The 14,628-nt window shown below is 38.7% G+C and overlaps 1 protein-coding gene across 2 annotated transcripts in view; it reads right to left on the bottom strand.

Annotated features, from left to right (window-relative positions):
* Positions 1-1,381: 1,381 nt before the first annotated feature.
* LOC146393822 (12S rRNA N(4)-cytidine methyltransferase METTL15-like) overlaps positions 1,382-14,628 on the bottom strand; it is a 55,354-nt gene continuing 42,107 nt past the window's right edge. For both annotated transcript variants that reach the window (XM_084935782.1, XM_084935771.1), the window contains exons 4-6: positions 9,729-9,920; positions 6,877-7,055; positions 1,382-2,077 (exon numbers count right to left, since the gene is read on the bottom strand). In XM_084935782.1, the coding sequence (XP_084791908.1) occupies positions 1,656-2,077; positions 6,877-7,055; positions 9,729-9,920 (793 nt within the window). In that variant the 3' untranslated portion in view covers positions 1,382-1,655. The remainder of the gene's footprint in view (positions 2,078-6,876; positions 7,056-9,728; positions 9,921-14,628) is intronic.

A 14,628-nucleotide genomic window follows, 5' to 3' on the forward strand; every position in this document is an offset into this window, starting at 1 on the left:
CTCCGGTAAGGTAGACCGAGGTAACAACAGTTGACTAAAATATAAAGGCTAAGCACTTATCAAGTTCCCTCCACATGGTTTAAAAAGCGTCTTATTTTCTGTGACATCAAATGCGAAATGGCTCCATATGACTTGTCTTCTTCCCAAGCGTTGACATTTTGTCACATTTTCATGAGAAACAGAGAGCATGAGTGCTAGCCGTACCATTTACCAAAAAAATCTCATCTTACTTCACAAGATTACTTTTGATTGGATCACTTCCCCTAACTCCTCCCACCTTCCTAACAAGTTACTTAATTCTGATTGGACCTTGTCTCTCCAGAATATTTTCATCCATTTTTATTAATTTACCAAAGTGTCAATTAGGGATGGGTATCGTTTAGGTTTTATCCGATACCGGTGCCAAACCGGTACTTTTGAAACGGTGCCGGTGCTTAAACGGTGCTCAAACCGGTGCTTAAGAATGAAGAACACACACTTTGTCCAAAAACCTCTCATGTTTAGCTGTTTTCCACTTTTTCTTTGGTCATTTTAGCCTTTTTGGCCAGGGTGAAGGGAGTATCTGCCATCAAACAGGAAAACAGCCGCATGTAACTACAATGGTGTTTGCTAATTCACCTTACGTGCATTAATTTAATAACGTGGTTAGCCTACTCAGCGTAAATTACACACGAACAACATTAAGCTACTGACCCAGAGAAGAACGGCTGCTGCTGCCATCATCATCCGTCATCATTTCTGCTACACTGGCAGGGCTAGGGGCCAGGACTCTCCTCTTCGGGTTCTTGGGGGATGTTGCTAACTCCGGGACTGATAACAGGCACCACACCCGCAGTAGATGTACTCAATGTGAGGTCTCGCAGCAAGCTATCAAATACGGTGCATTTCTCGGCTTTTAAAAAACACTATGCGTCGCCAGGTGTTTCATCGGATTCGAGGTGTTACCTCCTTTGCACAGTATCACCTTAAAGCACTTGTTGCAGGCTGCTGAGTTTGCATCTTTTGCTGTGAAGAACAGCCAGACTTTTGACCGCTTCGCCTTGGGCATTTTTAATCTGTAGCTCTGCTCTAAAAGAACGTACGTACCTGGGCCCACCTACTACGCTTGCAAAGGTAAAATGATTGGCTGGAATCCAAAGTGTATGACATCTCAGGGAAAAAAAAAAGCACCAAAATAAAGCACCGAAATGTGCGCTGCTTTTCGGTCTGGTTACTACCGTTTATGTCAGACGGCACCGGATACTGGTACCCATCCCTAGTGTCAATACATTTCATCACAGTTTTTGTCCTCGTGCACTAGTTTTTCTTTACTTATCATCTTGTTTTTGTCAGAAAAAAAACAGGTTGTTCACAACAACTAGGAATATGAAATCAACACTGGTAAACATTTGTTCCATTTAATTCAAAATTTTAACTGTAAATGAATGTTTTATGTTCCTTACAAAGCAAATAGGAAACAGTACAATCACCTCATGTCTAAAGTCCACTTAGTAGCTTACAGTAACACACTGATCTCTGCTGAGCTCCTTTGTTGCAAAGTGATACCAAGTCTACTGAGATTTAACCCTGAGTCTTTGTAGAAGTTTAATGTTCAATGTAAAAAGCTCCAACTTTTTTTCTACAACTTCTATTGTCTTATATTTAATGTTCAATAGTTATCGTCTGAGTGCTGCCCTGAGTTTGGAGGAGCGTCCTCGAGGATTCTCCTTAACGTCGTCTTTTTCTGGAGTGATCACTTTTCTTCGCAGAGGAAGCCAATAGACACTTCCGTCACTTTTTTCATGCGATAGGTTTTCCTTCTTGGTACCTTGCTTCCTCTGGCTGAAGTGATCCAGATTAGACAAGTCATCTCCCCGGAGGAAACGTTTGACCAGTCTATCTTCTAGTGAATGAAAGGTGATAACACAGAGACGTCCGCTGGGTTTTAGCAACGTCTGGGCAGCACACAGGCCAGCGTGAAGTTCATTCAGCTCATCATTCACAAAGATACGCAAGGCCTGGAAAGTCTTAGTGGCCACGTGTGCAGGTCTGTTGAGCCGGTCTTTACGTGCATAGAGAACTGCAGGAGGAAACGATCCTGGAAACAAGAATTGGTCAGAGTTAATCTTACAAGTTTAATGGTCCAATAATGATTTATTATAGCATTATTGCATTTTAATTCCAAATAAAAACAGAACATATTAAACTAATAGTTTTACTAATTTGGTGATAACTTAAAGGTAGAGTTACACTTCTATCCAGTCACAAAATTCACACATTTTTATGCAGTTGAGTCAACTCTTTTAGGAAATATTCCTGAAAGGTTATAACAATAAATGTTAAAAAAAAAAAAAAAATTTTATAATGACCAGTGGCAACCTTCAGAGCCATGCAGAAGTGGAAAACAATGCAGTTCCTCTAGGCCCCAATTGAGGCTACTTAGAGACTTACATGTCAAAATGCCTAATTTTACTGCATAAAGAAAAATCATATTGGTACAGATATAAAGAAAAATCTATATTTTAAAACAAAGGCACCCGCGGTTGCCTTTGACGGTGCAAAACATTTCGTAGACATTGGGGTGTGTGTGGGGGAGAAAACTTACATACAGTACAGCACTTTAGAGTTACACTGCTAGCGATTGAAGATTTATGTAAATTTGAAAAGCTGAATGCACTCTGTAGCGTACAGGAGACACTGCACGAGACTGATTGACAATGGTCTTAAGCCAATCGGGAGAAAGGACAGAAAGCGCTGTAAGAAAAATAAAAAGCATGCAAAATTGCACCAAAAAAATCTGTGAAACAGCGAGGCGGCGAAAAGTGAACTGCGTTATAGCGAGGGACCACTGTATTTTATTAGTACACCACTAAGCACCAAAAAAACATGTCTCTATGTGGCACCCATATAGTATATGAATGCAGCTGCTGACCAAGCTAGCTAACATTAGCTGATAATTTGGCAGTACAGGTCAACAGTCTGGACTGACCGGACTGGAGGACATGGTTTTGAAAATTTGTGAATGGTGTTAAACAGACGAGCAAAAAAATGCACATGGCAGCCAGTGCAGCCCCGCAGCCTCCTGGTTTGAAAATTATAGGCGCTTTGTATTAGTTCTGGTGGATTATGCAACGTAATACATAATCCACCAGAACTGACCATTTATCAGTACATATTCATACAGCGCTGTACACAACGGTAGACTAGTGCGTAATAATCAAGCGAATAACGCAGAAAACAGAGATTTGAGATGGGAAACTGTTCCTTAGTACACTGAGAGAGAGAAAAACGTGTGCAGGAAGTGTGATTTTATCGTGGTGGAAGCAAAACAGCAAAAGTAAGCAGGAATTCATGACGATGTTTTTCAAACGTGGAGCATAGTTTTTATGTTCTTTTGCTGCTGTTTCAGTGAATTTTGGTCGGAGAGTGACAAAAGCTGCAGCATCAGAATCTGTGAGATGTCGGCTTTCAGCCCCGACGGCATGTCTATGTACATGCTGTCGGGTGAACGACACTCGCTTTGTGTTTGCATCTTTGTGTGGAATCCGTTTACCTGCTCTCATTTGCTGTTTTAGCTGTTTGGTGGTTGCTGAAATAGTTTTGTGAACTCTAACCTGAGATTCTGGCATTTCTGCCTAAATACATTTATATTTAAAAATAGATTCAGGATTTAATGAGTCGATATTGCGCTATTCAAGCTAAAATCAGTTTGATTTGATATTTTAAACCCACCCTTATTAGTGACCAGTGGTTCTCAGTGGTCTTTAGGCCTGTGTGACTGGGAAGTTGAACAGACAAGAGAAATACTGACAAGTAAAGCAGATCAAGCATAGCATCTTAAAAACAGAGTGGGTTCATGCCATACTACTTATCTGCTAACACATTACCAATCTACACACTGATCGTTGTGACTTCAACAGCCCTCAGGCTTTATCCTTATGAGAATAACACTGGAAATGTTAAAATAACTCCCGGTATCCTCTCTCTTCAGGAAAATAAAAGAAACCCGTTGAATGAAAACATTTCCCAGAATAAAATAAATCAAGCTGCCTTAACATTTCTACACTCCTGAATAATTTGCACCTGACATTCAGAGGAAGAAATCTTTTTCTTACAAAACTTCTTGTACCCCTTTAATTTATTTGAGCCTGTGGTCAAAATGCATGTGCCATACAGAGCATTGTAAACTGCAGACACTCACCAAATATTTAGTTTCCAGAGCAACTGCACTTACCAAACTGTGCACGAGTAACATATACAGGGTGCAGAATGCACAGAGCTAATGTGCAAATCAGTCATGTCAAATCAATCAAATCATGTGGGTATTAAAGCAAAAACTAAAAACTGATTATTTGCTGCATATTAAAGTTTCAAAATCTTTCTTTTTGCATTAAAACAAGTGAAGAGCTTTTAGTGCCTCTAACCAACCACAACACAGAAGAGACAAGAACAATTAGACACTTACATAGACCAAAAAAGAAACCGCAATAAATAGAGAAGTGAGTGATGTGGCATTTCTCTCCTCCTGCACTGAACAGCCCAAGGTGTGACTCACACTGCAATCAATACAATGCCTGCACAGCAAGGACCAGCCCAGGGCTAGCCTCACCAAGCCATGTGCACCCTCTCTAATTCATCTTTCAAAAGGTCCTGAAGACAGATCCATTGAGAACAGAAGAGATTATGAGGTGTACATGAAGGAGAATCAGGTAGTTAAGAGTGAACCAAAGAAATGTTAATGTTTTGGCAGATTTTAAATCAAACAATCAAAATGTGATTTAACTACAAATTATCGATTTTGATTTAAGAGGTTTATTAAAAGTATTACATTAGGTTAAGAAATTATCATAGCCATTCTTATACACACTTTTATACACAGTGTTTTTTACAGTAAGCTGTTTATACAGTTTTGCAGCATTTGACTGAATCTGACCAGAGAGTGTAGCCCTCTACACACAGTTCATCCTGCCTCCTCTATCAGCAGTCACATTATCACTCGGTTTCATCGGCAGCCACACATGCCCGTGCTATAACATTGACTCCACCATGTTTGACAGATGATGTGATATGTTTCAGATCATGAGCTGCTCCTCTGGGAAACAAAGAGCGGGAGCGATTATGTCCTGTAGCCATGTCGCAGCTCCAATACGACGCAGCCACGCCCAGTTTATTCCCGGGCTTTAAATGTCACTTAATGTTTCTTCTATCAGCTTGTGCTGCTTAATGGCCGATTTATGCTCACCACATTGGTCGCTTTGTGCACTGACGTGATGTCATCACACAACCATATTTATACCTGTCATTACAGGAGCTTTGTCCATTTGCAATATTTTCTGTGAATCCCTGTGCTCTTACATATGTGTGTCATATCAATTCAATTCCATTCAACACAAATTAAATTTTAAATATACAGCACCAAATCACGATAACAGTTTTAGAAAGCATTTTTAAACCTCTGTCGTAAATACAACAACCGATCAACTCTTAATCTAAAATCTAAAAAACAAAAAGCTTGTTGTAAAAATAAGGTTTGTAAATCAATTTATTCGTTAAAATAAATACATTTCTAATTCAAAATTTATAAAGCTGAAAAGATCTTATGGTTCTGTTTGAAAAAGGAGGCACCCAACACACACACACACACACACACTGTGTATGTGTGTGTTGGAATATGTTCACTTTGTTGATATGTGTTTTCATTTAAACTTTGAAGCATTTTCTGTGTTTGAAAAAGTTCTATGTAAATAAAGTTATTATTATTATTATTATGCTTTTATTCAGTCATCCTATTTTCTTTTTTATTTGTTTAATATTTATTTTTATGCAACTCAAAAGTTGGATTTTTAGGGCATTTTTGTTTGATTTTTTTGATCTGTGTGTGGGAAGATGGTTAAGCATTGGTCTTAAATGCTTCATCTATTGTAGATCATTTGTATTTGGACCCATTAGTGTATACAGATCCTGAGCCCTGGTTCTTTGTTTACCTATTGCTATAAAATTTCAGTAAATTAATGACTGAAAACAAATGAAAGTTAAAAACATTCTCCAGAACTTTTTTGTTGTGTCCATGTAAAAAAAAAACAACAACTTTAAATATATTTGTGTATTGCTGAGTAATGTCCCACATTATCCCTAAAAAAGAAAAGCATAAGCCCCTCGTCATTTATTCTGAAAATGATGCCGAGTATCACTGTCACAACTGGTCAGAGAGCTCCCCCTGGAACTTTCTTAAAAAAACCAGACCTCTTAGATTGTTCCCAATAAACACTGGTGGTAGCGCGCTTTGCTCTTCAAAAAGCATCAAACAGCTGCTCTTACTCACACCTGTTCTCCCAGGGTGACACTGACGCACATACTGCTCTGTGCAATAACTGTTGCAACGACATCTCTCCCATTCAGCATCTGAAATGTGGAGTCATAAGGCTTAAGAGGAAAAAAAAGGAAAAAAAACAATCATCGAAGACAAATAATCTAACCCCGGTTGTATGCAACTCGTGTGTCGTTTGTGAGTGCATGTGGGTGTTTGCATTTGTGTCAGGTGTATGTCTGTATTTGTGAGCAAAGAAAAGACGGGGAAAAAAGAGGGGGAAAGGAAACAAAAAAGGTAGGCAGTGTGGAAGGAGAGAGATGGGCTCCTGCATGTGAGTTAGGCATACATTTTATTCCAGCCATCTACAACTCAGTTTCTGCCTCATCTTTATCTCTCCAAGGATGGTGGAATAAAAACACCCAAAACAGAGGCACAAGAGAGGATGATGACTGAGATCACAGTTCACATAATTTTCTGAGACACACACATCCCACTGGGAGACAGCCTTAATAACTCCACTCCTTTTTTATTTTCCCTTATAGCCTCCTGAATGCTGCAGGGAATTAATCAGGGTGGTGTCTATTTACCTGCAACCACACTGGCCAACTGCTGTGTCCGGGTGATGGGGCTGACACGGCGTGCCTCCACAATGGCTGAAGCTATTTTCCTGGCGTGTCTTTCTTCCCCATATGCAGTGAGGATGGATGCAAGAGCCTGTTGATCTAAGGTATTCACAACGTCAGCGGCGCAGGGCATGTCGGGGTACCTACGCACAAAGAGAAGCCCAATTAAGTTGCTTGACGTCATGTCCTTGCTGACAGTGGTGAATCCTGACAACTCTGAGCTACAGCTGCAAACCTTTATGACAGTCATGAATAGAATGATTGTGAGGGAAGGAAAAGAGAAAAGCAGCTTTTGCATCGGCTTGTAAAGGAGTTTCTTTGTGAATTATGCTGACATTTTAAAGTGATGCAGAAATGTTTCTGAAAATATTCGGGAAGGAATATGGATATTTCTATAAAATAATATATAAAAACTGACACATTTTAGATCGATAAATGTTAAACATACTTTGTCTGCAATTAGGTTTCAAATCACAATGTAGTACATTTTACTACTTGGGAAATACATACTTTATTGGATAAGACCAAAAGGGAGAAATTGATCTTTTGGTTTGAAAAATACAGTTGTGGTCAAACGTTTACATACACTTGTAAAGAATATAATATAATGGCTCTACCGAGTGTCCCGTTATTTCTAAAACTCTGATTTTTCTCAGATAGAGTGATTGGAACAGATACTTTGTCACAAAAAACATTCATGAAGTTTGGTTCTTTAATGACTTTATTATGGGTTAACAGAAAAAAGTGATGACATTTGCTGGGTCAAAAATATACATACAGCAACATGAATTAGCAATTTTGGTGACTTAGAAAGCTGTCAGTGAACTGAGCTTCTTAGCATAGCCTCTTAACTTCTTGTGAGTGATTATGAGTGACTACAGCTGGTGACTTCTCTTAGGCCAGTTAAATAGGGCTCATTGGATACAAACGCCCACAAACGCTACAATGGGAAAGTCAAAGGAGCTCAGCATGGATCTGAAAAAGCGAATTATTGACTTGAACAAGTCAGGAAAGTCACTTGGGGCCATTTCAAAGCAGCTGCATGTCCCAAGAGCAACAGTGCAAACAATTGTTTGTAAGTATAAAGTGCATGGCACTGTTTCGTCACTGCCAAGATCAGGAAGAAAACGCAAGCTATCACCTGCTGCTGAGAGAAAATTGGTCAGGAGGGTGAAGAGTCAACCAAGAATCACCAAAAAAGCAGATCTGCCAAGAATTAGAAGCTGCTGGAACACCGGTGTCATTGTCCACAGTCAAACGTGTTTTGCATCTCCATGGACTGATATGCTGCCGTGCAAGAAGGAAGCCCTTGCTCCAAAAGTGGCACCTTAAGGCTCGACTGAAGTTTGCTGCTGATCACATGAACAAAGATAAGACTTTCTGGAGGAAAGTTCTGTGGTCAGACAAAACAAAAATCGAGCTTTTTGGCCACAATGCCCAGCAATATGTTTGGAGGAGAAAAGGTGAGGCCTTTAACCCCAAGAACACCATGCCTACAATCAAGCATAGTGGTGGGAGTATAATGCTGTGGGGCTGTTTTGCTGCCAATGGAACTGGTTCTTTACAGAGAGTAAATGGGATAATGAAGAAGGAGGATTACCTTCACATTCTTCAACATAACCTAAAATCATCAGCACGAAGGTTGGGTCTTGGGTGCAGTTGGGTGTTCCAACAGGACAATGACCCCAAACACACATCAAAAGTGGTAAAGGAATGGCTAAATCAGGCTAGAATAAGGGTTTTAGAATGTCTCCTGAAAGGTTTAGGTCCCAGTCACATGGACGTAAAGACAGGTCCTGACGACAACAATTCACTGAGGAAAAATGGAAACATAAAATAACAGAGCTTTTCACCACTGTAGCCAACACATTTTAACACGTTTTTGTGTGCCTCTGTTCAGTTTCACTACAACTCAGAACGTAGCTACAGTAGTTTGTAAACAAAGTTTCCCATGGATACTAGAGCCAACCATGGTAATCAGTGCAAAACCACAGCAATTGCACCATACATCTCATTGGGACAAATTTACCTCGTGACTGCCAGCAACCACTCACCAATCAGTCAGGGAACTCAAATGTAGCTAGCCCAGTCGCTAAGTGTGACTGAGGCATTAGTACACTGATGCTGACATCTGTGGAAGAATTGAATGTACTGTGTTTTTTTTTTATGTTAGCCCAATCACAATCTCAGTGAATGAGTTCCTTGCTGAGATTGTGTAACATGGGTATGTTAACGTCTACTAATTACAGTAAATTATCTAAAGGGTATAACTACAAAATTACCAAATTAAATCGCAATGCTAGCTCCCTTCTTACATATACCATCAGTTTACTTTTTGCCCTGTTACTGTGTACAAGTCCCGAGCACATCTCAGATAAACAATATAAAAAGAATAGAACTTTTGTAATGCAAAGTGCTTTCATGCCTGGCACAGCCAGTTTCATTGATCAGATTGGAGGTTTAGTTTTGCTTCACAAACACTCTGCAAATGTTCAATGTAGGAACAGGACAAAAGTTTTTTGGTGAACGCTTTCTTTAACATAACCACTAGAGGTCGACTGAAAATGGGTTTGTTTTCATTGTTAAAAAAAAAAAACAAAACAAAAAAACAAAACATTTTTTCACACCTTCAGGTCATCACTTATAGGAGAAACAAATAACATTAATTGGACCCATGCTGTTGGTAACCCATTTTAGGTATGCCTTTTTGTACTATCTGCACTTTCACATTATTACACTGATTAATACTGCACAAGCGCTTCTGATTATCCAGCATATCACAATATGCCAACCAATGTATGTATCAAATCTTTTACCTGTCTCCATCCATTCTCATATCCAACGGTCCATCTTTGCTCAGGGAGAAGCCTCTTTCTGCCTCATCCATCTGCATGGAGGAACAGCCAGCATCCAACAGGACAGCATCAATGCTGCCTGGCTTAACGTTCATGTTTGACAGCAGGTCTTCAAGCTCACTGAACCGGCCAAGCATTGGTTTCACACGACCACTGAGAAAGAATTAGGGAACGAAATAGTGTATTTAGAGATAAAGACAACTGAAGACATGATGGCTATTAAAAGACTGGAGAATATGTTTCGGCTACATATAAAACATATGTAGTCGAAATCTAGAAAAAAATATTTTATAATGTAATACAAAGAAATTATATTTGTAACCAAAGAAAAAAATCCATAGTAAATTGAAGAAGACCTACCTTCACAAATGCTTACAATGTGGAGACAAATGAGTATTTCTAATACTATTGTGAAATGTGTTCCATATTTTACAAAAAGAAGTTGTATTACATAATTTTATATTCTAAAATGTGTCTATTAACTGATACGTAAAATGTAAGAAATATTTGTGGCTAACAGAAGCAGCTTACTGTCATGTGCATAAAGAGGGTAAAAAATGGTTAATCATGAACATTAAAAAAAAAAAAAAAAAAAAAAAAAAGAAGACTAGTAGACCAAGAATACTTCCCTGAGGTACACCAATATCACAAACAGAGTAAGTTTCAATGACCAGTTCTTATCATCTTTTCTAGAGTTCTTTTAACCCTCTGGAGTGTAAGCAGTCATTAGTATACTGCAACTGTAACCCAAACCCTAACTTTAAACTATCAGCATTTAAAATTTTTGTTTTAATTCAACTGTTTTCCTAAATCTCAGCAAGCAGAGAACAACTAAATTCTTCATTCTGACTCCCATCAAAAACCATTGAAATCTTTTCCCCAAAAGTTCATTACTGCCTTCCAAAACTTAGGTTGTAAATGTTATTTTTCCTTTCTTTTCTGATTTTGTTCGTTTTTTGGGAGGTTTTGTCACACCGGTCAGAGGCTAGAGGTTGTACTTACCCTTAGTCTGGGCTACGACCAAAGTAAGTGGCACAAACAAACACTGCTCTCTTTTTCTCACTTTATCAGACCTTAATGGCACAACTTCATCTGGTAAGAATGGTTAACAAACGAATCTTGCAAATCTTTGGGGCATAAACATGAATACATGAAATCTTAAAACAACCCGCACACACAACATCTGGAGAGTGGTTGTTTTAAGCTGCCGAGTTCAAGAGGAGTATGACATACCAGCGAGTCACTGGCAACACATAAAAGCTTGAGTAGTTTTTCGTGAACCTTTTAAAAAATGAATCAGTTATTTTTACCCCCTTGGAGGCCGACTGTCTTAGCTAGCCTACTGAGATCCTTCCCCTTGTCTGACAGAGGAGACTCTGTGTACCGACTTCCTCATGCACGAGTGGTAAGATGCTTAAGCCATCTTCATGCATTTTTCATGTGACCTTTTAACATTGTGTGAACAAAGATGATGGCAGAAAAGAGCAACAGGAGTTAGCGTCTATACATTAGGGGCAAAAGGTCGTATGCAGCCTTCGTCAGCTCCCAGATATATGAAAATACATTTCTAGTGAAGTCATTACTCATCAAAAAAGCAACCAAAATGTCAGATTGTCCTTTCCAAATGACAAAAAAACAATTTTGTAGGTTGCAGAGTAACAGCAAAAAGCTAAGCAGCTCAAAATCTGAATTCATATGTTTCATACCACAAAAATGGAACGGCTGCTCCACTTCTCTAAACCTCAACCAATAGTTTAGAATCAACATACTGCAATTGTTGCAACTGCATCTCTCCTTCTTGATTTAATTCCTTTAATGGTTTATATTTCCTCAGTTTTTATGAGCATTTACTGGAAAAAAAAACAAACATTTTGACAACTCAGAAGAGAGAATGTTGGAATTATTGGCCCTTAGCAATCACACTGCAATAATATTTCAGTGTTTCGATGGTTGGGATAGCGTCAGTAAGGCCAGATTCTTTTTTTTTTTTGACAAGCCTTAATGTTAGCTAGTGAAGCAAGCCTCTGCTCTTAAATGCATGCAAAGCACTTTCAAATGCCTTGTTAAATCTGATGTCTCACCCATCTTTGAAAAAAAATCAGCAACCTGTGCACAAAGACTGAGTCACTGCTCTCAACACACGAACCTCCATCTGGAGAAGGATGGTTAATTTCAGTCTATGCCTGCCATGTGTAAGCTATACATCACAATAAGTGCTCACAGCTAATCAAAAACAACACGCTATTAATTTTTCCCGTCCCTCCATTTGTAAAGGACACATTTTCAACACACATTGGATCCCGCACTTAGGTATACATTTTAATCCACATAATAAAAATGCATGCTGATCAAAGCCTTGCAAGAGTGTTTTTTTGTCATTAGCTTCCCAACTGATGCTGCTGCTCTTTGGTTCCCTATAATTTTTATTCATTTTAGTTCATTTGCTTGATGTTTCCGAGACAGTACTCTTACAACACCCATTCATTACCGTTTATAAAAACCAGTTTATTTTTAATGACGATGATTATTATCAAATTGTTAAACAATCAAATCGTTGGACTATTTTCTATACAGGATAATCCGAGAGTGTTGTAAAAGTATGCATCAATAACATTATTCAAAATCTACATTGATGCAGTCGTGGTATTAATGACAATAACAGAAAGTCTATATAAACAAAATGTAATTTGTTTTTGAACTGTCGCCAGCTCTGGTTGTGAGATTGTGAGGAGTGTCAATAATAAATCGGATATTGCCGTAATCTGTGTAGTAACTGTTTATGTTTGCATGTATAGTATTGATTGATTGATTGATTGCAGTATTTTCACTACTGATTGCTGCCTGTAAGCTAAATTGGCCCTGAGGGGGCAATAAACTCTAGTAAGATAGTCAAAGGAGCTTGCAAAGAAAAGCGTCTGGACTTCTTTAAGTTACTTGAAGACGTTTCACCTCTCATCCGAGAAGCTTCTTCAGTTCTAGTAAGATAGTTTACTCAATTAGAAACTTGCCCTTTTTAGGTACATTACAGACTCCACCTTCCTCAAGATTAACTAGGGGCATTAAAAGAAGGAACACAAATTGACAGGTCCTCTATTTCAAAACCCACTGAAGACAAAATGGCAAGGGAGCATCTCACCCACACAGTCAGGGCCTTTCTTTGCTTTGCTGTTGTTATTCACTATCCCGCACAGTGATTAATTTGTTGGAAAATCTATAGTAAAGGCTTTGTTGTTTTCCCCCATCACCTGCACAATCCCTTTTTTGTTCTGCCTCCTCAGTAGCACTCTACCCACCATCTCCAATTTCTACTTTTTTTTTTCATTATTTAAAGTTGCAGTGTAAATGATTTGGCAAGAGTTTCAAAACTCTTACAGTTAAGTTCAGTGGAGAACAGTGTGCCACTGTTTCAAAGCTATTTGCTAAATTTATCTGCAAAGGCAGCATATTAGGTGGCTATTTTCTCCATATGTTTCTCCATATCTTTGAGTAACTACATTACAAAGTTACTTATCCATCCATCCATCTTTATTATTATTATTATTGTTACATATTATGTATGAGCAGTGACAAAGAAAGTAGCGGCTTAAAAATATTAATATAAGATCGCAACATTTACCCATATATTTGAGCTCGAGGTCAACATAACAAAATAATTTAGGCACATTTTATGTGACTATGTGACATGATTATGTAATTTGCTAATGAAATGCAATTGTTTAATTGATCATCAGCAAGTGTGCACAGCACTATAACAACAGAAGTTTTGGTAGTTTGCAGGTCTGGAGCATTCAGGTGTGTGTCAACACTAGAGCAGGGCGATATGACCAAAAATATTTATCATGATATGCATTTGAAAATTTGCGATAACGATATAACTGACGATATAATTGACACTAGACAAAATACTTTACAACTCCACAACTTTATTAGTGCAAAAAAAACATCAATGTATTTTCACTTAAACAAGCAGCTGTTTTTTTATGTGCATTAAAGTTATATAAAAATTTAACAGTGCAAATGCAAATTCCTTGCTGACAGTTTAACCAAAAGGCATTTCCAGTGGAAATTGGCCGACATATCCTCTGCATAACCATGTTTAATATCCACAAAACTTAAAAAGAGGTTATACACACACAATACGGTAATATTATGTTGAAGCACAGTACGTATCACACCGCGAGGCTTCTGCCTATGATAGCCGTAATGCTCCGACAATCCATCGAGCGGTGCGGCGTCGTAGGTTAGCAAAGTCGTACTAAAATATTTGACAGATTTTCGAGCACCGTGTACCACATAAAATTGTTTCAAGGTCAGTAAACACAACCACAATTCATACATAAGGCACACGGGATTATAAGGGGCACTGTCGATTTTCAGAAAAATCAAAGGATTGATTTTAAGTGTGCCAAATTTTCCAAAAAACACGGTAATAACGACGGCCCGCTAGCATGCGCTACCAAAAATAGTGCTTTGTTGTGTATCTGACGGATGAAAGATAAACCAGTGCCACACCACTGAAGTTGCAGCATTTTTACAAACCAATTCTGGTTCATCCGTTTCATTCAACGATCCGCTTTCGCCCTTCTCATTCTCCGTCGCCATGCTTTTTCTGCCATGTGCGTATGAAAACAAAAGGCACTGCGGATGCGCGTTTTACCCATATTCTATCGCGATATTTCATTTTCTTATCGTTGCCCAACATTATACCGGTATTACCGTGAACGGTATGATATGACCCAGCCCTAGTCAACACAATGCCAAAATCTTGCCCAGAGTGGACATCCCAGCAAAGTCACACCAAGGCCAGTCAGTGCAGTGTTCAGAGAAAGTGCAAAAATCCAACAGCTACATCTAAGACTCT

Source organism: Perissodus microlepis, chromosome 1 (assembly GCF_051167445.1).
Source record: "Perissodus microlepis isolate ML-2025 ecotype Zambia chromosome 1, ASM5116744v1, whole genome shotgun sequence".
In the NCBI taxonomy this organism is placed as follows: domain Eukaryota; kingdom Metazoa; phylum Chordata; class Actinopteri; order Cichliformes; family Cichlidae; genus Perissodus; species Perissodus microlepis.